Source organism: Chroicocephalus ridibundus, chromosome 2 (genome assembly GCF_963924245.1).
Source record: "Chroicocephalus ridibundus chromosome 2, bChrRid1.1, whole genome shotgun sequence".
Classification (NCBI taxonomy): Eukaryota; Metazoa; Chordata; class Aves; order Charadriiformes; family Laridae; genus Chroicocephalus; species Chroicocephalus ridibundus.
Genome location: NC_086285.1, coordinates 111,653,483 through 111,676,821, shown reverse-complemented (window position 1 = coordinate 111,676,821; position 23,339 = coordinate 111,653,483). Strand labels below are relative to the sequence as shown.

The window sequence follows — 23,339 nt, the reverse complement described above, 5'->3', positions numbered from 1 at the left end:
ACATAATTGAAACTAGTACTTCAAAGTTAACAGAAGGAGCAGTTGATCCCCTTTTACATTAAAAAAAAAAAAATGTAGAGGGTTGTGGGCCCATAATTTCTTGGAGCACAGGCGACGGAAATAGGATGATGACTAGTATCACAAATGCCACATTAACCTGAGGATACTGGATTCTAATTGATACCAGTAATGGCTGGTACCACTGTTGAGACTAGTGATGTTACTTCACTGGTGGTGTACCATGTTGTACTTACTGTTAAAGTCTTTAAATATCTTTGGGGCCCCTTCAGTGTTGTATACACAGTTGATTTCTTAAGATGCCTCTTTTAGATGTATTTGTACTACTTTTTTAGTAGAGTTTAACTTGTGCAGGGTTATGGGAAAGTTCTGAAGGTGTCAGTTGCATTTGAGTTGTCTGAACTGTATGTACAACAGATGCACAACCAAATTGTGTTATTTATTGTAGAAAAGTTTACTCCCTTAAAATAAGTAACCAACCCTCCATTTTTCCCCTTGCCCACCTTCAGACATCAAATGAGGACAGCTGCTTTGCTGTTGAACCTGAGGATCTTGTCCTTCTTCCTGGAGAAGAAAGAGAAGTGACTGTCCTGTTTTTTCCAAAAAACATAATGACTAGACAAAGGTAACATAACTGATTTTATGCTGCCTGTTTTACACAGATCTACTTTTGACCTTAAGGTCATGAACAAATTGGAAATTTTACTCACAAGTGAAACTTTGACTTCAGTTTTCGTGAGAGTCCCTATTCATTACAAAGTAGTTTTTTGCTGGGATTCACCTGTTCCATGTATTCCCTGCCTCTTTTGCCTGTACATAGCTTAATGAGCAGCTAATATTTCCCACCACAGATCAACAGATGTCCTGAGAGTTGTTTAATGTAAATAAAGGGCTTCAGGGACTCACTCCATTTATATGGTACTTGTTTCTAAAGTACAGCAAAGCTTTAAAATACTTATCTTCAGCAGCACCTTCATTTGCTTCCTTCTTCACTCTGCTGAGACAAGGAACATGTTACTTCTATTTTACATAAGAAAAAACTCAAGCACAGATCATGATCAAAAGTATTCATTAATTTTGGCTGCCATAATCAAATAGAAGTTCGGCTGCAAATCCTGTATGTGTTCTGTTTGCATTCATGTAAGCATTCATATCCTTGTACATTAGCACCTGAAGAAGGCAGTAGTCATCTGCACTGTGCTTATGTCCTATAGGGTAGAAACCGTATCATGCAAAGCCAGCTGCAGGTGGCCTGGTTCTGTGGGCTCAGTGTTCTTTCTCACAGCAATCCCAGGAAGCAAAGGGAGGAAAAAAATCTTGGGTTTGTGGCTTAGAAGGCTACTGTTATTAACAGGCCTCAGAGTTTAATTTTGACACCCCTGGGTATCTCACACTTGTAAAACTTCATTGAAATTTCACAGGTATTTCAAAAGGCATCTCTAATCTGCAGAGACAGCCAGGCTTGGTTTCTCTCCAGAATTAGTCTGTGAAAATAATCAGAAATTAGCATGGGCAAAAACTAATTTGCCTAGCTGTAGTCTCTGAAATACTTACCTGAACCGTTTCTAGGTGAACTACTTTGAAAGATTGCTTGAGATTCATATGGCATGCATATTTACAAACCAAAGGATTTAACTTCTGCCATGCCTAAAGCTGGCCTTTGTCATAAAAAAGTATTTGTATTTTCCCCTTAAGAAGGTAGTTTAAAAGGGCCTATCTATATTTTTTTTTCGGTTATGTTTTGTTTTCATCAGCTAATCTTTTCCTATGACGGGATTTAATGTTATTTATTTATTTTTAAAGTACTTTGAAAATCCTTGTGCTGCCATCTGGGCCTCAGTATGAAGTGGTGTTAAAAGGTGAGGTGGGAAACAGACCTGCGTCTACAGCTACTGGCTGCTCAGACATCCCACCCATTCTCTCCAACAAGCAGTTCATTGCCTGGGGAGGAGTAACACTTGGATCATCAGTGTAAGTATAAGCTGGGCAGCTGTTCATATAGAATATCATGTTAAGTATTTTACATTGCACTTACTTGAAGTAAAATTTCCATACTGTCCCTGTTCAGATTAGTAATCCACAGGGGTTAAACTAAACTGTTTTGTGACTCAAGTGAGAGAAGCAGTATATTACAATTATTTTTTTTGTGTAAATAAACTGTGATCTTGTTTGAGCTTTTTGTATTCTTCGGGACTCTTTAGTTATCATTAGAATAATAGAATAATAGAAAAATAGAATAATTCTGTAAGATTATGATGTTATATAAGTAGAAATATAAAGAAATATTTTCCAAGGAAGTTGGTGAAAAAATTCTGTTGGTTCTTTTGACACCTGCCTCTTGCTAGAAATAAATCTCTGTGCTTGTTTTTCTTCAATTCATCCATTAGACTAGAAGAATCCAGTCTGGTAATGTAATTTGACCATCTGAATAGCATAGGCTGTTGAACTTCCCTGAATTAATTTATTTGAATTTGAATGTGTTCCAGTGCTAAGGCTTTTAGTGATGGAGTATCATTTGCAACCGTAATTATAATTACTTTATCCTTCAGACTAGTTCCTGTCTGAACTCTTCTAGTTTTAAGTTTACAGCTTCAGTATTCCATGATTTAGTGAAACCGTTCATAATTGTCTAGATACGCTTTGCTGCTTTTGTATGTAAAGGCTGCAAGTTTAGCAGATCTGTAGACTTCTAGTATTCCTTTAGGGACTAATCCATTTTTTTTTTGATACTGAACTTCTTGAGTAATCTAATAATGTTCTCAGTTGTTTAAAAGCAATCCATGTTTGTAGCCAAAAATAACTTCTGATAGCTATAGTCCTACTTTTCTGTTTTGTTAAGGTACAGTATTTATAACATAGTAGTTTTGGCTATTTGGTGTTAGGGGATCACTTTCTCTTCCCTGTGTGCTGCTACCTTTTTATTTTCTACTTCTCATGAAAAATAGTTTTGATTTGCCATTGGTTTTAGGAAGCTGTCATGGTTTAACCCCAGCCAGCAACTAGGACCACCCAACCGCTTGCTCAGTTGTCCCCTCCCACCTGCAGTGGCATGGCGAGAAGAGTTGGAAGAAATAAGGAAAACTTGTGGGTAGAGATAAAGACAGCTTAATAAGTAAAGCAAAAGCCATGCATGCAAGCAAAGCAAAGTAAGGAATTCATTCACCACTTCCCATTGGCAGGCAGGTGTTCAGCCGTCTTCAGGAAAGCAGGGCTCCATCCCATGTTGGGAAGACAAAGTGCCATCACTCTGAATGTCCCCCCCCTTCCTTCTTCTATCCCCAGCTTTATATACTGAGCATTACATCATATGGTATGGGATATCCCATTGATCAGTTGGGGTCAGCTGTCCTGGTTGTGTTTCCTCCCAACTTTTGTGCACCCCCAGCCTACTTGCTGGCGGAGCAATATGAGGAGCAGAAAAGGCCTTGACTGCTTAGTAACAACTACAAACATCAGTGTGCCATCAACACCACTCCCATCCCAATTCCAAAACACTGCACCACACCAGCTGCCAGCAACTCCATCCCAGCTGAAACCATGACAGAAGCTGAAATTATTTTTAAAATTTTTGTTCCTACAGAGTACAGAACAGTGTCTGCCACTGAAAATTGTGGAGAGGCTTTGCTCTCTCTCCGTCCTTCTCTGATTCTAACTGCGTGGTCCTTCCTCTTCCTTTATGTTTTTACCAGTTTTAGGGCTTGTCACATCCTCTTGTGGTGTTTTTTTTGACTCGTTAAAATGATGAAGACACTCGCCCTTCTTGCTGTAGAAGTTTCCTTCCCCTGTTAAGGAAAGATCTGAGTACCAGAAGCCTAGTCAATGCCAGAATATATCAGAGAGAAAAAATTTACTTTTTGGTCAACCTGATGTTGCCAAGTGTCCATAACTTTCTGTCGTCCTATCATGTTGAAAATACATGAAAAGGAAAAGTTATCCTTAATTTAGTTCTTCACAACTGTTCAGTGAATCTGGGCTAGACTACACCCAAAACTGTTTCTGCATAACTAAGTGGCTCTGGATAATCTAGTTGTAACTGTATCTTAAAATGTTTGTTGTTTTTTTTTTTAATAATTCTTGTATTCACACAACTGCTGCTTGTTTTAAAAGTTCAAGCTGTTAAGTACGATACTTGAACTTCAGAAAAGCTGTATTTATATATATTTTGAGGTTGTTTTGCTGTATGAGGATTGATGTGTAATGGTGTATAACATTGTAAGGTCTGTAAGTTTGAGGATACAGAAGTAACTTTCTAGCTAATGTATTGTGTTGTACCAAGAGGTGATTTTTTTTTTTATGAAATGACTTTAAAACTGATTCTCCCATTTTCTGTGTTTCCATGAATACATGTATGCAGTTAATTTGCATTTGCTGTAACTAACGTCAGCTAAAGTTAGCTACAGCAGTTAACAGTTTGATTAAACTAAACTTCATATTTTTCAGCCAGAAGAAGTTAACTTTAAGAAACGATTCTCCATCTGTGACCCAGCATTTAAGACTGTTGATAAGAGGCCAGGATCAAGAATGCTTTCAGGTAATTGTCATGAAAATTTCTCTTTAGTGTTTGACCACTGTAAGGATTTAAGAGTTATAAGAGTTATAACACTGTAAGAGTTTACAGCTCTTAAAGCTGCTGTAGCACAACAGAGTCAGTACCTGGTGGAGTAAACAGTCATTGGCCCTTCTCGCAGGAGGGATTCCAGACCTCACTCCAAGGGACTCAGTGTACACGAGGGAGGGTGGAAAGAAAAACTGGAGTTAGCTTTTGGGAATTACCATTAACTAGAGGGTTTTTTTGTTACGTAGTCTGCATACATTTATATCCCCCTTTTTCCTTAGATGTTCAGATCCGATATCTAAAATCTTCAACTGAGAGGAAATTAATGTGGTGCTGTTGAAGTTCAGCCTTACTGTATTGTAGGTCGAAAGCAAAAACCCCTTTGATCTAAACAGAGAGGCATCAGTATGCTCATTGTGGGAATATAAAGTATCTTGAACTTGGTCTTTGCTGTTGCATATTAATCTTGCAACATTAAGTATGTGCCATTGTCAACTGATTTAATGCAGGTTTTGAAGAAGTTAATTTTGGGTTACTAGTGAAGTAAGTCTTACTACTATATATTTTTCCTGTTGTAGTCACTTGCTTCTGATGTCTTTGTTTTTATAGCTGCAGAGTATATTTGGGTCAGAAGAACGCTTAACTAGTAATTGGGAACTCAAAATCCGTCCCAAAGAAGATACTAACATATACTTGATGTTTTCACCTACTCGAGTAACTTGCTGCTTTGCCAAGCTGGAAATCAAACAGCTGGGGATTCGATCACAGCCAGGAATTAAGTTTACTGTAAGAGTCCCAACCTAACTTCTAATAATTTTAAACATAGATTTTTTTCATAATTATTTTAAGTCTAGCACTGAATAGGTGTTTCTATTGAAAAGTTGAGATTTGTCAAGATATGCACTATGGATATCTCTATACTTGTTAAAGATTGTGTATGCACTAAATCTTGCATGTGATTTTTCCCCTCATGAAGAAAGAAGAAAGATTTTTATGTACTACATTAAAAGTAGCCCAAGATTTTAACTCTAGTCCTATCGAAAAATCTAAACGTCATGTTTTGTATATAGGCCTTAAATTACTTTTCAGTAAAACTTGAAACAGGTTAAATAAACTTAGGCTTTTTTATTTCTTGCAAAGTCTTTTCCGTTCACACTTGAAGCGTTTTTGCTTGTCTTTATGTAACTCTATGTAGTTTACCATAGTTGTACAGAAGTTTCAGTAAGAAGCTTGCTTTCTTGAAATACCTTTTTTTGGTGATTTTTTTTTTCTCCCTTTTTCCCCACCCAGATACCGTTATCTGGATATGGAGGAACAAGCAGTATAGCTTTAGAAAATGTTAAAAAACTGTCAGATAGTTACATGGTAACACTGGATGGATTGTTGCCTTCAAGATTAAGGACAGCTTCCTTCCACATAAGAAATACGGGTTCTCGGGCTGCCTACGTTAAAGCCGTGTGCTTTGCAAACCTACAGACAAAAACAGTTATGGATCCGCAGGTAATGATGGTATCTCCAGAGAAGTTTGTACTAAGAGAAGGAACACATGAAGTAAGTACAACACTTAATTCTAAGCAAGTTTTATTAATTTAAATTAAAATAAATGTAATCAATGAGAATGTGTCGGACTAGTTCTTTATTAAAATCTCACTTCTGTTAAATCCTGTTCTACTTGTATTGCAGTAATTGGTTGGTTTACATTCTAAACGTTAGTACTAACAATAAGAGTTTTTGAGTATGTTGTCTATTAATTTTATCAGGTGATTACTATAACATGGAATCCAATGGAAAATGAAAAGAACTTCCATAAAACAAACACATTGGTATCAACAGTATGTTTTTTTTGTGGAGATGAAGTTTCTAGGCAGCAGTATCGTAGGTAAGATGTACTTTGCTGTTGTAAGAGACAGATGTTTAATAAAGTTAAAACTAGAGGTGTATGCTACCATGAGTATGGTTTTAACTTGCTTCCAAAATTAGCAAGAACAAACTAAAAGACATTGGTGATATGGAGAGATCTAGTAAGTCTGAAAGTACTGTCAGTCAGTAGTACTGAAAATCAGTAGTACTGCGTTTTGAACAAGATTCGCATCTTGGTTTGCTGAATTCTGTTGATGAAGACAGTGTTTGAGTAGTTGTGTATGTGAGAGAAATAACACCCACGTATGCTCATCATATACTGGTGAAATTTGTAGAATGTATCTTACTGAGCTTAAATAGAGGCTATGTTGCCCTGCATATTAATTTACGTAATTCAAATGCACAAAAATGGGATACTCTGCTTTTAATGACATAAATGGCACTTTTGACTTGGGCTGTGTATGGTGTATAGAATCATAGAATCATAGAATTGTTGAGGTTGGAAGGGACCTTTAAGATCATCGAGTCCAACCTTTAGCCTACCCTGACAAGAGCCACTTCTAAACCATGTCCCTAAGTGCCCCATCTACCCTTTTTTTAAACACCTCCAGGGATGGTGAATCCACCACCTCCCCGGGCAGCCTATTCCAATGTTTAATAACCCTTTCAGTGAAAAAATGTTTCCTAATATCTAATCTAAACCTCCCCTGACGTAACTTGAACCCGTTTCCCCTCGTCCTATCACTTGTCACCAGGGAGAAGAGGTCAGCCCCCATCTCTCTACAACCTCCTTTCAGGTAGTTGTAGAGGGTGATAAGGTCTCCCCTCAGCCTCCTCTTCTCCAGGCTAAACAACCCCAGCTCCCTCAGTCGTTCTTCATAAGGTTTGTCCTCCAGACCCCTCACCAGCTTTGTAGCCCTTCTCTGGACACGCTCCAACACCTCAATGTCCCTCTTGTAGCGAGGGGCCCAAAACTGAACGCAGTACTCGAGGTGGGGCCTCACCAGTGCCGAGTACAGGGGGATGATCACTTCCTTAGTCCGGCTCACCACACTATTCCTGATACAGGCTAGGATGCTGTTGGCCTTCTTGGCCACCTGGGCACACTGCTGGCTCGTATTCAGCCGGCTGTCAACGAACACCCACAGGTCCTTTTCTGTCAAGCTGCTTTCGAGCCACTCTGCCCCAATCCTGTAGCGCTGCATGGGGTTGTTGTGACCCAAGTGCAGGACCCGGCATTTGGCCTTGTTGAACCTCATACCATTGGTCTCAGCCCATCGGTCCAGCCTGTCCAGATCCCTCTGCAGAGCCAACCTACCCTCAAGCAGGTCAACACGCCCGCCCAGTTTAGTGTCATCTGCGAACTTGCTGAGGGTGCGTTCAATCCCTTCATCCAGATCATTGATAAAGGTATTAAAGAGAACCGGCCCCAGCACCGAGCCCTGGGGGACACCACTTGTGACCGGACACCAACTGGATTTAACTCCCTTTACCACCACTCTCTGGGCACGGCCATCCAGACAGTTTTTTACCCAGCGAAGAGTACACCTGTCCAGGCCATGAGCAGCCAGTTTCTCCATAATGCAAAATGTTAAGATAATGCAAATGTTATAATGCAAAATGTGATAATGCAAAATGTTAAGAATAGGCAGAGCACTAAGGTGCTGATGATTATCATTTGGTGCAGAATTTCAGAATGGCAGTATTTCACTGGTACTTTTAAATGTGATTGCCTAAAACTTTATGAACGTCATTGTATGTCCTGTCATCCAAATAACATCTTAAACATAGCTGAATGCAACTGTATGACTTTGAATTAAACGCTAATGTGATAGCTGTGTGTTTGATCTCCTTGATATCTTAGATATCTCAGAAGATAATTGTTACTGATTTTTATATGAACTCTTCTGTCTGAGGCAATGCTCGCTGTCATTGAATCCTTTTCAAAGGGCAGAAATACTTAGGGAAAAGCTTTGGTCTACTGATCAACAGAAAACCCATTGAGAAGCTTGTTGCACCTATATAGCTAGAGTTGGAACTGGTGGTTCTTTTTTTTTATTTTATTCAGACTCTAGACATTGGTACTGAGTGAAATTATTTGCTGCTGATTTTATTAGTCAGTAGGTATGGCATTTGGTTCTTAAACATGGTGGTCTAGTTGGTTGTTTCTTGGTGGGAACTTCTCTGAAGTCTCCCCTGATAATTTGAAAGAGACGCTCATGTCTTGAAACAGCTGAGTACTGTAAGCCAGTCAAACCCCATTCTGAAATTGTGTACTAAAACAAGAACACGATTTGGGTCTTAGGGGCAGGAGTGCGAAATGAGTAATTGGCCTAGTCTGCCAACTTGTGTTTCCAGTTCTTTACTCCAAAAATATACATTGTCAGCAGCCAGGTAAGTAGATTAGACCTGAGTCAGCAGTGCTGAGGTATTCTTTCCACCTCCATGGCTCTGACCCTATCTGAGTGCTGGGTTTCCTCTTACTGACCTGTAGCTTCTCATTTTTCTCAGGACTATTTATATCCCTGTGGCTCCCAGTCTTTTCAGCCTGTTGCCAGTCATGCTCCTTGGCTCCATGTTCCTGCTGTTGGCTGGCACCTGCTGCCACTCTGCTGTTGACTAGTCAATTTTTCCCCTCAAAAGGCTTTCACTTGCAACCAAAATAGCATTCTCCTGCTTCCTGTGGTGATTGAAAAATCACTCAGATTCCTGATGTGCTTATCAGAAATCAGGTGTGACTGACAGCAGAGAACAAGTATCTTGGAAAGACAAGTGTATGGCAGCCATTATTTCAGTGGTTCCTTTTACTGTGCAGCAATAGAGCAGGTATTTCTTTAACCATTTTAAGATTATAAAAAGATTTCTGTTTTAAACGAATGCTTACAGTTTGGAGCTTGGTGTACTTGAGAAATTACAAAGTTAAAATTATGCTTGATCCTTACCAATCTTATCAATCTTTTCAAATTATTTCCAATACTTCGTGTAATTTAATTACTCTTGTTTCTTTATTTCTTTAACAGAGCTATGATGTATAAACCTGAGGTAGAAGAACACATAATACCAGAAAATAGCTTATTGAAAAACATTGTATTTGATGAAGAATTTCAAGGGGAGGAGCTTGCAACAGAAGGTAAGCCTATGACTTATTAAAAGAAAAATGCAATGCTTGCTTTTGGGTGGAAGAAATATGCTTTTAGGCTTCAATCCTAGTTATTTTTCCCTTGTTTCTTTTTTGATAAATGTAGAAGAAAAATTTGGATGGAACTTGATTTCTTTCAGTCAATGCCTGTCTATCTTAACAATTTACTGTACTTTTCTCCTAGTAAAATGAAACCCCAGTCTATGAATATTATAGCATTAAAAATGCTCAGTTCATTTGCAGAGTATTTGCCTTATTATTAATAATTAAGAAAGATTCAGTTTCTTCTACACAGATATATCTTATATTTGAAAATTGAGAGTCAGACAACTTTTCTGACATTAAAAAATGTAGTTCCTTTCCCAAATTAAGTAACTTCATTTTTTTTTTTTGTACTTCTTATGTTAGCAAGGAATTTATTAAATAAGAATGCAGTATATTTTACAGGTGTCCTTAACTCTTCCCCCCGCCCAAAACTACCAAAAAACCTAAACCAACCAACCCACCCTCCAGAAACTGTTTAATCCCACATGTGTCGTGAACAAGGCTACTGTCAACCCCTATTTATTGAGCTAGTTCTATTCACACATGAAAAGATTTTACTGTTCTAAGGCTACTACATCTGAATAAATGTTGTAGTCTGGTTCTTTCCCTGAGTGCTGAGTGTTTCTGTCTGGGTTGGTCTGTGTGGCTGACTCTGTGTGTGCATGTGTTGGGGGGGAATATGTATGTGATTGCTGGGAACACATCTCAACCTTGCTACTGGTTGGACTGGCGGCAGCATCACCTCTATCAGGATACCAGGTTCAGATACTCTCCAACACTAATACGGCTCACTGCACTAACTCACCGTCTGGCGCTTCTCAGTCTGGAATTGTGTGCACTGTGGCCTTGGCATTCAAAGTTATTTTAAAGATATCATGAACTAGCCATTTTGATATTTTAAGTTGGTGAAAATGAGATGGGCTGTAAGAGTTAAATATTTTAATGGGATATTTGAAAATTGTGATTTCCTGAACTGAATGGAATTCAACTGGGAGGGGGGAATAAAAAAAACTTAGAGCAGAAATAATGGTCATCCTAAAGGAAGAACAGATTTCCATACTGAATTTTATTATATATATGACAGAGTAAATAAATGACTTCTTCCAAAAAACACATTCTGCTAGACATCCTTTTGCAAGACTTAGCTTTGTTAACCAGTTTCTGGATGCATGTAAATTCTGACTAGAAAGGTTTCTGTGACAGATGTTGCTCTCTTGTCTGTAACTGCGTTGTAGAAGCTACATACAAATATAATAATTCTCCCTAGTATCTACTGTGCAGCAAAGGAAATAATGGTTTATTCCAGCAAATGGAAATGTCCTGTGTGAGAGGTGTTCACTTTGTTCTGTATTCAACATGAAATGGTGCAAAGCAAGGCAGAAAGCTTTGACTTGATTATTAAACATTTTGATGAAACGTTCTATTATTTTTAAATCATACTCTGACATTCCTGGCCTTTTGGATATTTACAGGTATAATGAATTAACTAATTGTTAGATTGAATAGACTGAGTAAGTGAAAAAATAAGTTCTCTCAAGAATTCCATCTGTCTGTGAAGCCTTACAAACGTATTAGTCTTCTTCGTCAGGGTAAAAAAATTAAAATTTAACTCTAATTTGGCATAGAATCAGATTATCATATACCATTTGTCTAAAGGTGGAAAATATCTGTAAAATTAAAAAGTTAAAATTGGTGTGCATTTAGATTCATGTTACATCTCATGTTAATGTTGATTTATGCTTGATAACTGAACTTGTAGTAAGTAATTTTTTGAATGATCTAGGATGCCTTAGCCAACATCTCAAATCTCTGTTGTGTAATTTCTGAGAATTATAGATTTGCTCTTATAATTGCTCTGTTACACTCATTTTTAGTATGTGATATCCCACGTGGGACAAATGGTATCCATCTCTTCTATGCAAATATGCGAAAGATTATCCTTTCTGTGGTTGGATATTCCACTTGTGATCAGGATGGACTTCAGCAGTCTCCTGGACGTCATTTGGAATTGGACAGGTAATGTAACTGTAAGGATAACTGTCAAATAATGCCTAACTGAAGTACCTCTCCTTTCATTTAAAATCATGAAGATTTTAATGCCAATGATGAACATTGACTTACTTTACAAGTGAAAGACCTCACTCTGTAATGGGAGTGGCTCCAGTGAACGTCTAAGTCGTTCTGTTTAAACTATTACGATAATTGTTAAATAATTCCCTCAACTGACATAGTTTACTTCATCTGCAACTTCCTATTCTTCATCTGAAGAAACTGTTTTTTTCTGTAGGCACTTCCAAATTGCATTTGTTATTATTGTTGTAGTTAAGGAATAGGACTAAACCACTCCATTCCATATAATGAGTTTTTGATGTCTGGAATGGAAATAGATATATATATTGCAAAGACTCAGGGGCCCTTTTCTTGTCTAGCCCGTATCCCAGCCTTTCAGTGTAGTGTGTACTATACTCATCAAAAGAATGATCAGTGCTGAGGCTACCTCCACCCCTGTCACTCCCTCAAATAAAGTGGTCCATTGCTAGGAGGATTTCTTTGGAGGACTGGTGGAGACCTGGTCTTTAAAATGAACCTGTCACTTTTACTTGTGTAGGTTGCTGTAGCATTTGGAAACCCCGAAAAGGGAAAGAAACACCCAAATTCTGTACAAGTCCTACTTAGTAAGATAGCATAGCATAAAAACAAAATAAAGATGGGTTAACATTAACACCATAAAGAATATATTTGCATAGGTTGCTTCTTGAGTCTTCATGGTTTTTCTTCTCAAGATCGTGTTACATAGGTGAAGATGGTCCTGTTGTGTTTAACATCTACATATGTAGATGTTGTCTTGGAATTGCTTGTACTTCTTGAACTCCAGATGCTGAACACTTTGAAACACTTGACAGATTTATCGACTAGCAAGGTGTTTGTCAGGCATAGTGAGATTCCAAAGCTAGAGGTTGGTTGATATAGCTACTGAATTCGTTTTTTCTTAATAATGGAGAATTGAATTAAATTGAAGGTGCGTGTAAAGTACTCTGTATTTCAGTATTAAATTTTGAGAAATACTAAGAGTAGGCTATTACAATTACTCATAAGTGATTTTTATTACTGGTTTTGCTTAATACAATCTTATTTTCAGATTTGAGAACTCTGTCAGACATATCAGTGCAACTTTGGATGTTCTTCCTGTTAAAGGACCTCAGGGCCCTCCATTACCTGTAAAAACTGATGATCTGGTTCAGAATAATTCAGATGCTCAACAGACTTGGGCTGTTAAACCTGAGTACTTGACTTTGACACCTCCTTCTCTTAGTAAGTATTTCTGAAGTGAATAAAATAACCATTCTAGTATTAAAATAACTGTACTGCATACTATGTTTGTAATTATTTTGCATTTGTAAATGCGGATTGGCCGGTAATCTTGCTGCAGTAGTGTTACATTGAAACAATAAGCTTGGTTTGAACACAATTTTGGTTAGATTGTCAAAGATAGTGTGCTCTATTGTGTATGTGTTTGCGTGTATATATATATATGTATGTATAAACTATGCCCTGCATATTTTAAAGCATTGTGAAGGTAAAAATAGGGCAGAAAATGTTTTATCTTAATTGATACATCTCTGAATCTTGGGCACTTCTGTGAAATTTTGTACATGTTTAGCTTTTTGTAGCTTTTCTTGTATTACAGGTGGAACAGCAGATACTGGACATGTACAAATTGTCAACAGTTCTAATAGGACGTTGACGTTTGAGCTTTCATGGCCAGCTCACTGCCTTACTATAACCCCACAACATGGAGTCGTTGAACCAGAGTAAGTTTCTTTTCATAGGTTTCCTTTATGTGTGAAAGTGTGGTTAGGTTTTAGAGGAATTTATTTTTAGTTAGTTTAGGAATTTAGTTAATTTAGGAATTTTAGTTAGCTTTTAGGAATTTATTAGGTTTTTAGACTATATCCTGGCACTAACTATTTTAATTTCAGGGTATAATCTTTTTGTCAGTTAAAATGCAAATTTAGCTTTTATGTTTTAGGACCATATGCTTTTTAAGTTCTGTATAGAAGGAATGTTCTTCTGCCAAAGTTACTGGAGGCCAGGAGTTTTCTGTGCCTGGCAATACTATTATTGCATAATTTTCTAGGAGCTGGATGGTCAACAAAGCTGAAGTTTTAAAAGTTTCCTTTCATAATGTTTTTTTTGTTTAAAAATGACCTACATGTTTAAAAGAAAGGACTTCCGCACCGCACCCCCGCACCCCGGTTGCCAACAAACAAACCCAAAACCACCAGTTCTTACAGATTGCTTCTCTTCTGGGGACTTAGCATTTTCTTTTGCAATTGTGCTGATATTCTTCAGAACTTGTTTGTGAGGGGTTGTTTTGTATTCTGACAAAACCAATTTTTGCTACTCATCTCTGGCTTCCCAGTACCTGTAGGTGTGAAAACAATGGCAAACCAGTGTCAGGTCACCTGTGTCTTAACTAGCAGTATTTTGGAACAGTAGTCATAACATCACTGCATGTGTGTATGAGGCTTCCCATGGATGTCGGCAAAGTCTTTCACAATAAAATGCTTGAAAGATCTGGCCACTTCTCACCTCTGAATTTATGTTGGTTTTTTTTTTAAGGTTAGTTCAGAAAGGCTTTTAGGACCCTGTTACTAAACTATTCTCATCTTATTTAAAAAAAAAGTTTCATGTTTCACAAAAAATAGGTTTTGCTTTCTGAGTTTTATTTAAGTAGTTCCTTTAACTTTGTAGATGTTTGCCCAAGGCAGATACTTTCTTTTCAGTCCTGCATCACAATGCAAGCTGTGGTGCATTTAAACTCCAGTTCATGTAGATGTAAATTCTTGGATGTGTTGCTGGGGAGGTTTCGTCATTAGTGAGAACAAAATGAAGAGGGTTCTCTGGAAGGGCTAGGATATCTGCCACTCCTTGTAGATTCAATCAGTGCTGAGAACAACAGTTTCGAAAAGATAATGATGAGCAACTTTCCAGTTGCTGTGAAAGTGAGGACACCTTGAGTGTCTCATATCCTAGACTCAGGACTGTCTGTGCAATGATTTCTTAAAAAGAGGGAATTGAAGGCCTTCTGCAAGCAATTTTCCTGCACTGCATAATTTTAAAATGGGTTCCCTTCGCTGGAAAGAAGGAGCTGAAACCTCACATATTGGGTTCAAGTAAGTAGTCTGGATCAAGAACAGAGACCTGCAAGTAGGAAATGAACCCATGGGAACAGCTGACTTTAGTACAGCAAGCTGCGCTTTGCCTGGTTTTCTACTTTTTGTGACCATCTCCCAGCAGTGCCAAGAGCAGTCGTCCTGTCGGGACAAGAGCCAGTTAGAGTCTTTTATACTATGCACTGCAATGTCTGGAGCCAACAGAATTCTTGAGCTCATTTAGGCCAGGAAAGAAGGTCTGATTTCTCAGTGATGGTGAGAGAAGGTCCTAAGATCAAGGACTGACTCTGCTATGTTAGAGCAAGCAGACGACCCCCTGTTTCACCTTGACTAAACCCCTCAAGTGCCATGGAAAGAGATAAAGGCAACCTCTAACCTGCCTGAATGCGGAATAATAAAGTCCGGACTCTCTACTGAATTTGGTAGCATTCCAAGAGATTTTCTCATGGAGGCGAACTGAAACTAACCTCTGGCATGTTGCTGTACCTCTGTGTTGGGAGTATTGGTAAGTGCTGTGAAAAGAATTGCACTTGTGGAGCAGGGATTGTTGGAATCTCCAAGAGCTGGTAGAGCAGCCTTTGGAAAGTGTTTCTTCCCTAGGCTCTGCTCCTTTCCATGGCAATAAAAGTACTGAGAGTTAGTGTCTTTAGGTTGAATATGACTCTTCTGAGAGACATGTGGTTTGTGACCCCATGCAAGTTGGATTTCCATGAAAAGTTTGCAGTAAATGTTAAAGACAATCTGTTGGGAGCAAAGACAGTGGAATGGTTTGTGATAACAGATAGTGTGTATACTTAGTACATCATTTTCATGTACGAAGCTTGTACGTGAGAGAGAGAATGAGTGAAAAGATTCTGAAAACGGCTGAGGATCAGAAAAATTCTCACAGTTCGTTAAGGAAATATCAATATCCCCATTTAATATTTTAAGGTCATTAACATCTGTTCGTTGAAGTTTGTAGAGATGGTCATAGTGTGACAGTGATGATGGAACTAACTTTCCTATGGTGACTGATCTTGTTCCTACACTAAACTTTTCAAATGCAGAGTGCTGTGCTAATGACATATTAAGCTATTTCTTCAGGTTTAGCTTTAGTGGTTTTGCTAACGTACAACCAATGACCTTTACTGAGGTGATTTTGTACTCCTTTTTTTAGTACTTCAGTGATTACTTTCTCCCCTCCATTATTTAAATGTCTCTAGTATAGAATGTGGAACACTGTAAATCGGAATTTATATTCTCACTGGTGAAACTACTGTGTGGTGCCATAACTGCTTCAAGTGAATTTAGACTCTTAAGTGTCCCCTGGTCTAAATAACTATAGAAAGCATTGATGACACTGAAAGGCACTTCTTTTTTCCAAGATCCGTTCTGCATGGGAGGAAGGAAAGCAAGCTCATTCTCTGAAACTAGAATTAGTTTAAAAGATTCTTGAAATGCAATTTGTTTGAACAGTCTAATTCCCCTGTTGACTAGCATTGAAGCTTATTTTTCTGAAACATGTAGTTATAAGTCTGCGTTACATGGCCTGATCAGCTGTGTATGTTAACAAGAGATAGGATTTACCCTTACACTATGACCCCTTATACAACAACCAACGACAAGTTTATAAAGTATGTTAAGTTTCTGACTACTAAGGCGTGATAATATATTGGATATCTGAAGACCCTAAATTTAACTATCTCTAGATCATCTTTACTTACCTGCTATCTTATAAGCGCATCCTTTTTTTTTTGGGGTGTGGGGGGCGGGGTGGGGCTAGTGTTGTAGATACTCATTCTGAGTATCATGCTAATGTGTTTGTTTTTTTTTTTCTTTTATTAGGAGCAGTACACTAATTCTGGTGAGTCCTAATCCATCACTTGCCACAAAGCCTTCATTAATTCCTTGGAGTGGCCTAGTCTATATAATTTGTGAAAATGGACTAAAGGTATGTGGCTTACTTGAGAGTTTAGATTCCAACTATTTATTTTATTTTGCTGGATTAGGTTCTAGAAATGTTGCTAAAACCTTTTAGGCATAAGACAGCAATTCTGTCAGCTTCCATTGTTCTCTATAATTTGTAAAGTTCTCTTTAAAAAGAAAAATAAATAAACGTAGTTGAGATGCTGTTGTGAACACTTAGACTGAATTGCCAACAAAATTGCATCTGTACACCCATCACTGCTGTATGCGTCATTTTCTAAAATCCTGAATATGTGTATGGACACATGCATATATAAAAGTAGTCTATATAATATTTTAAAAGAAAAGAAGTTAAAGGGGGTTATTGGACAAGTCACCATAGCTCCTTTTGAGCTCCCTTAAGGTAAACTTAACCTTCTGGCCAACAAATCTGTGATGAAGTATAGGTTCTTGCTCTTCATGTATTTTAATCCAAGACTTTTCCCTGATTAAATTAAGTTGTAAAAATAAAATTTATGAAGCCAGCAGGTTTTTTTCTTTCATCACTGTAAAAGCAGAAAGACTCCTTGGTAATCTCCCCCAAAGAAATAGATACCTGTTTCTTTATTTTTACAGCCAGGATGTATTTTGGGTTAATTGTAATAATGCATGGAGAGAGAAAAGACACTGAAAGGATAAAACAGCATGTCTACTTTCCTTCTCGATGGAGGAAGGTGAGGTATGATACAAAATTGGAAACTGCCTTAAAACCCCAAACAAACAGGGAAGCTGTTGAAAAGAGTTGAGAAGGAAATGGAGAGTGTGCACATACTTAAGTATGTTATGTTCTACAATATGAGAAAAGGCTTTAAAAGAAGAAACCTACTAGGACAAAAGAAGAAAAACATAGGAAAAGCAATCAAACTGTGAGAGTTATAGTAGTTGATAATGCTTCTGCCATTTCTTTGCTACCTATCCAATTAGGCAAAAAGTGTGCTAAGATTTTACTAGCATTAACTGAAGTTTTCAGAAGTGCTAATTATGTAGCAGAAGTGAGCACAAAGCTTGTTCTGTATAAGGCAGCCTTGTTCCTGTTCTCTGAGCAGGTAATATTGTAGGAGTTGTCAATTAAATTTAACTAGTTGCTATTGAATTAAAATGTCTAGATAGCAAATTTTCAGTAAATTTTCCTCTTCTCGTAAATTAAACTTGTCCTCAAGGCTTTAAACTTTGTGAACTGAAGCTAGAGAAGACCTGGTGATTGAACGTATGAGACTCTTTCTCTGTTGGAATGTGAAGCTGAACATGAGCTCTTACAGCTTAAGGAAATAAAGCTAAATAGTTTGACTTGTTAATATATCAGTGTTCACTATTTGAATCTTTCTTTTTCTCCAAATTGTGCAAAAGTTTATTAAAGTGCAAATTCAAGAGGCAGTGGCACAGAGTGTGTCTGGAGCAGGCTTTCCATCCAGAAGACGTGATATATTTACTCCACAGTCTGAAAGTCCTACTGTTCATGTGGCAAAACCTCTCCCAGTGCTCCCTCTAGTAAAAATGGAAATAAAGAACAGAACCATTGTTTTTCCTAAAACAAGGCCTGGCCACAGCTCAGGTAATACTGCTTACTTTGTAAATGCAACATCTACAGTATCTTGTGTTCAGAGTTTTTGTTTACTGTATTGCATGTTTGGGAACTTGAATGCCTTGACTTTGTTCTTAGTCTCTTAGTCTGACAAGTGTGATTGACCAGTTCCCATCTTCTGTTTCTAGTTTGAAATGTTACTCCTTATGATGGAGCTCTTTTCAGAAGTCCTCTTTTCTCCCCCGCCCCTTATGTAGTATAGCCATGCTTTTTCCCCACAGATAGGTTTATCTATAGACAGGTAAGTTGCCAATTTTTAAGTAACAATGATGAATGTGTCATGAGAACTGTTTCCATTAAACTTCTGTGTGTCTTGAAACATAGTTTCTGTTTAAACTCTTTCCACAAAAGATACCTGAACACTTGAACAAAGACATTTAATGTATTAGTCTGATATTTCTCTTCTAGAGAGTTACCTGGAAATGGAGAATAAAGGTGATGAAAATGTGAAGTGGAATTTGTCATCTTTGGCACCACCCTATGTTAAAGTGAGTGAATGCGTGTGTTGGTAGCTTTATGCAGATCTTTTGGGGTTTTTTCCTTCTTTGTTCCTGCTGCTCTTTCTCTTTCCGTCCTCTCAAGAAAGAATATATATTTGAGCATTAACTCAATTACAAAGTTTCTTTTTGCTTCTGTCCATATTAGCAAAATGTTTTACTCCTTTTTTCATCTCTAATGTGCTCCCTGACTGTGAATCATCAGTGCTCTGTGGGACAATTTCTGGTTCACTTACTGGCTTACAGACTTTGTCTGTGCTCATCCAGTATCATCATCCAGATTGCATTAAGTAGTCAAGCATACATAAAAGATGTGTCTCCCTTTTGGCTCCAGAATCTAGATTTGCCTTGTTTTGAGGCTTGTGCTTCTGGAATTGCTCTGTACATGGTGTCTCTGTAGGTAATTTAAGTTAGGTCAAGGATGCTTGAATTATACTGCTGTTGCCTGTGCAACTACTGTAGCTGTACCATTGATGTTTGTAAATTCTTTCTGGGGTTTTTTTTTTTTGATAGTCTGAAATGCTGTGATGGTCACTTTGATTTTATGCTAGAATTGTTATGGTCTGTCATGAAATGATGAAAAATGAATATGTAGCGCACTCAGCTGTAGCCCAGAAGACTCTGTATGCTGTGTTCCAGCCAGTGCACCACCTCTAAACTGGAAGTCAGTAGTCATGGTGACTGCATAAATGTTGTAGTAGTTTTAGTCTTTATTCATTTGCTTTTAGGGAGTCAATATTATTTGTTCACTTGAAAGCAGCTTGATTGGGTGTATTTTCTTCAGTCCTTTGCAGGGGTAGCGTGTGTGTGGGTGTATTGTGTGGTGGTGGTTTTTGTTGTTGTGGTTTTTTTTTTTTAACTTTCCCTTCTGAATCTGGCTTAAAACTTTATTTGCAGGATGTGGATGAAACTGGTTGTGTTTATAGGGTTACTTACTCCGCTTTCAGATGTTCCCGTGTTTCCGGTACTCTTGAAGCTTATGGAGAAGAGAAGGTAAACTGACACTTACAAATATTTCAAGCATATTAGTGTATCTCAATTATAAAATAGGGTCTTACATGAGAAATTCTCTGAAATAACAGCTGAGTTAAAAACTAGTCATACTTTAAAGCTGGTCATACTTTATCCAATAATCATAAAAAGTTGGCCTTCCAAAATTGGGTTCTGGGGTGTATCCAAGTAGTCAGTATCTGCTTACCACAGCTGGCATAATGTCAGACGAGTTGATTCTAAGAATTCATGCAATCTGTTATTTGACTCTGACATGGTGGTGGTTTTGTGTGTTGTGGTGGGTTTTTTTTTAAAGATAAATTATTCTAGAACTTAAAATTGTTTTAAAATGTTACATAAAAATCCACAAGAAAATCACAAATAATACTGGGTTCTTAACAAAACTTGTGTGAGAACTGGTTTCCCTGCCTTAGAAGCAGTCTTGTCATACCGGTTCAAGAAGTTGTCTGTTCCTAAAGTTGATTTTATTTGACTTACAGTTTTATCTCCTGGCCAGTAGAGGGTTTCATAACCACGACTATAAAGCACATCCAAGGATGTACTGAATGGGTTTCTATGGGGCTTTTGTCCATCAATGCTACTTCAATTCTGTCTGTGCATATTCATGAATACCTATCTTTTAATCATTATGGATTATTATGACATTCCTGAACTACATTATTTCTATCATGATGCAGTTTGTAATATGTTTACAAGACACAAAAAACTCCTGTCTGGTTTCATAGTTATTTCATAATATTGAACACCATTATTTGAATTTAAACAACTATCTTTGCATTAGCAATCCTAGTTCAGGCCTATCTGAATAACATTTACATTATTGCATGTCAGGCCGTTGGCTGGAGCTGATAAGGTACAGTGCTATTATGATTTGCTGTTTTTTGCAGTGGGTATGATAATATTTGGCTAATTATAGTTGTAGTGATCTATTCTAATCTGCTGCTCTCCTTCTTTCTTCCACATACTTCAACTCTGAAAAAAATGCAAGTTTGCTCTTGAATTGATGTGGTACAGCACTATACAGAGACAAGCCTTTGTTACATAGGTGACCTCTAAGTATGATCAAATGCGTAGCCTGCAAGTTGGTTTAAGTTTCGGGCCTTCTAGTAATTGTATCAGTGTGCTTACAGACTTGGAGCTGGAGAAGTGCAGTTGTTCACAGCTTAGCTTAGATGAAGGAAGGTATTGCTGTTTTTCAGCTGTGTGTGTTTCCCCTCCTGGTCCCATTCTCTATTTTACTAAATTAAATAATTGTGCAAGCACTTGCTGACTTTGTTTGAAGCAGATTAGCTGAACTCAAATTTTGTTCAAGATCGCTTGCACAACATATTTCATCAGAACTTTCTCTCTTATGGGCAAAGGAGGCTGAGCTGTATTGTTTTCTGCAAGACAACCTGTGTGTGGAATATATGTTCTATAGTGTGTAAATTTTGTGCCGGCTTAACGATAACTTCGTGTAGGTAAAACTGTGAAGACTAGATTATTCTAAGAACCTTCTGCAAAATTTTTCTCTTGTTTCGGTAGGTTGCTGTAATCTTTTTACCTCGAGATAAAGGGGATTACTCCCAGTTCTGGGACCTCGAGTGTCACCCAGTTGAAAAACCTACTTGGAAACACAAAATAAGATTTCAGCTTTCTGGAGCAGTGAGTATATAAATGCTGTCCTGAGTACAAATTTTTTACAACATCTGAATTTTACTGTACAGTGCTTTCTCATATGCCCTGGTGTATTCTGAAAAGAAAAAAAAACCCTGCTGATATTTTTGTTGGACTGAACTGTACTGTTTTTCTTATGTTACAAAAATACCTTTTTCATGTTGCTTATGTGATAATGCATTCTATTTTGCCATTTAAGACATAAAATTTTATTTTGCTCAGAGAAAGTGGAGACAAACTTGCTTTCTGTGGGAATTGTTTCTGTAGATTTGTTTGTATCAGGCACTAAGTGGATTGGTTTTATTTTTGTAAAAAAGATATCAAAGTAACTGACCTTTGCTATAATATGTAACTCAATGCCATATTGGCATTTTCAAATAACCATATTGGAGATATGCATGCGTCTGTGATAGAATCTGAGTATTTTATCAGAGTAACATAACAGGTGGGGTGATTTTGAGACTTTTACATGGGCACGATTAGATTTGAGCTCTCCTTTGCTCTGCTGTTGTTCCTCAGCTCTAACTTTATGGTGAGTTAGAATTGGTTTTCCGCACTCTCCTTACCTTGCTTTTAATCCCTGCTTCACCATCCATACAAGAGAGGTCTACATAGAGAATCTATTACTATTAGGAAGAATTAATCCTAATGATTACTTAAATGAGCTGAATGTAAAGAGCTTTGTACGTTCATCATTGTGCGATTGCTATATATATTTTGCTGTCCTCTCCAGAGAGTTTGAATTGATTTTTCTAAGAAGCCCAGGTAAAGATTTGGGAAATTTCTTTAGTGTACCAAGTCTGTTTCAGTAGTAGGAACCTTACTTACCCTTCTTGACAGGGTAACTTACCTTTTATTTTGTAGGATCCTTGTTCTTCCCAGTAGTTAATTGTGTTGAAAAGGAGACTTTTAAAAAAATTATATGTTAAATGACTTCTACTTTTGGCAGGAAGAATGAGACCTGTATAATGTTTGATTTGGGAGGGATTTTTATTCAGCTTTCATCTAATTATTTGAACATAATTTTCCATAAAATGAGGAAAAAGTCTCTTGTCTGTTTAAAGCTAGTTGAAATTGAGAGAAGATTAATTCTTTATCAGAAATCTGTAGTTTTGAAGAATTCTTTTCTTAAAATGTTACTAGTTGTCAAGAGTTGTATAACTCTTTGAGCTGCACAACTTGATATTAATGTTTTTGAACTACTGTGTCAGACTTGTTCCTTTTGATTCTTTTCAAAGCTGTTAACAATCAGATCTTTCCAACATCTCTTTGTGCATATGGGGAAAAATTTGTAGAAAATACTTGAAATATGTCATGATCATTTTGAAAAACAGTTGAAATGGAAATACTTCATTTAGCAACTAGGTAAGGAACCATGCACCTGTTTGGAAGAGGGGTCAACACAGAACCTCTATTTAGATTGTTGGAGCTTTTTAATCAGATACACTTTTAGTCAAGAAGACAAATTGATTTTGATCCCTAGGACCTAATAGATGATGAGTTTAGACTGTGTTACTACAATTTTGAAAAGGACTAGGATCCTGCTGAGTTTGCTGAGGCAGAGGGCTACAGCTCTGTTTAACATGGCTTTTGATAGAATGAAGTGGGAAGACTTGACTGACTGCCCTTCAGAGTGACTGAGTGGTATTTATTTATAGCACCACTACAAAAGAAATGAAAAATTTGGAAGAGCTCAGGAAAGAACTAAAAGAACAATGTGAAATTAGGAAAATCAGTGGCCCTTACCACTTTAATCTTTTCCTGAAAGACCAATTAACTCTGATTATGCTCTGCATGCATTTGCAGTCCCCACCACTGGAAACCATAGTCAGGAGCTTAGAAGATCATGTCTCCA

At 37.5% G+C, this 23,339-nt stretch overlaps 1 protein-coding gene across 4 annotated transcripts in view; it reads left to right on the top strand.

Moving 5' to 3' along the window:
- Window positions 1-23,339, top strand: part of CEP192 (centrosomal protein 192) — a 69,716-nt gene that overhangs the window by 37,359 nt on the left and 9,018 nt on the right. For all 4 annotated transcript variants that reach the window (XM_063326479.1, XM_063326480.1, XM_063326478.1 and 1 more), the window contains 15 exons: window positions 528-643; window positions 1,822-1,989; window positions 4,459-4,549; window positions 5,183-5,359; window positions 5,864-6,124; window positions 6,334-6,452; window positions 9,454-9,563; window positions 11,492-11,633; window positions 12,757-12,929; window positions 13,306-13,429; window positions 16,619-16,724; window positions 18,086-18,290; window positions 18,729-18,808; window positions 19,715-19,810; window positions 21,353-21,472. In XM_063326479.1, the coding sequence (XP_063182549.1) occupies window positions 528-643; window positions 1,822-1,989; window positions 4,459-4,549; window positions 5,183-5,359; window positions 5,864-6,124; window positions 6,334-6,452; window positions 9,454-9,563; window positions 11,492-11,633; window positions 12,757-12,929; window positions 13,306-13,429; window positions 16,619-16,724; window positions 18,086-18,290; window positions 18,729-18,808; window positions 19,715-19,810; window positions 21,353-21,472 (2,088 nt within the window). The remainder of the gene's footprint in view (window positions 1-527; window positions 644-1,821; window positions 1,990-4,458; window positions 4,550-5,182; window positions 5,360-5,863; window positions 6,125-6,333; window positions 6,453-9,453; window positions 9,564-11,491; window positions 11,634-12,756; window positions 12,930-13,305; window positions 13,430-16,618; window positions 16,725-18,085; window positions 18,291-18,728; window positions 18,809-19,714; window positions 19,811-21,352; window positions 21,473-23,339) is intronic.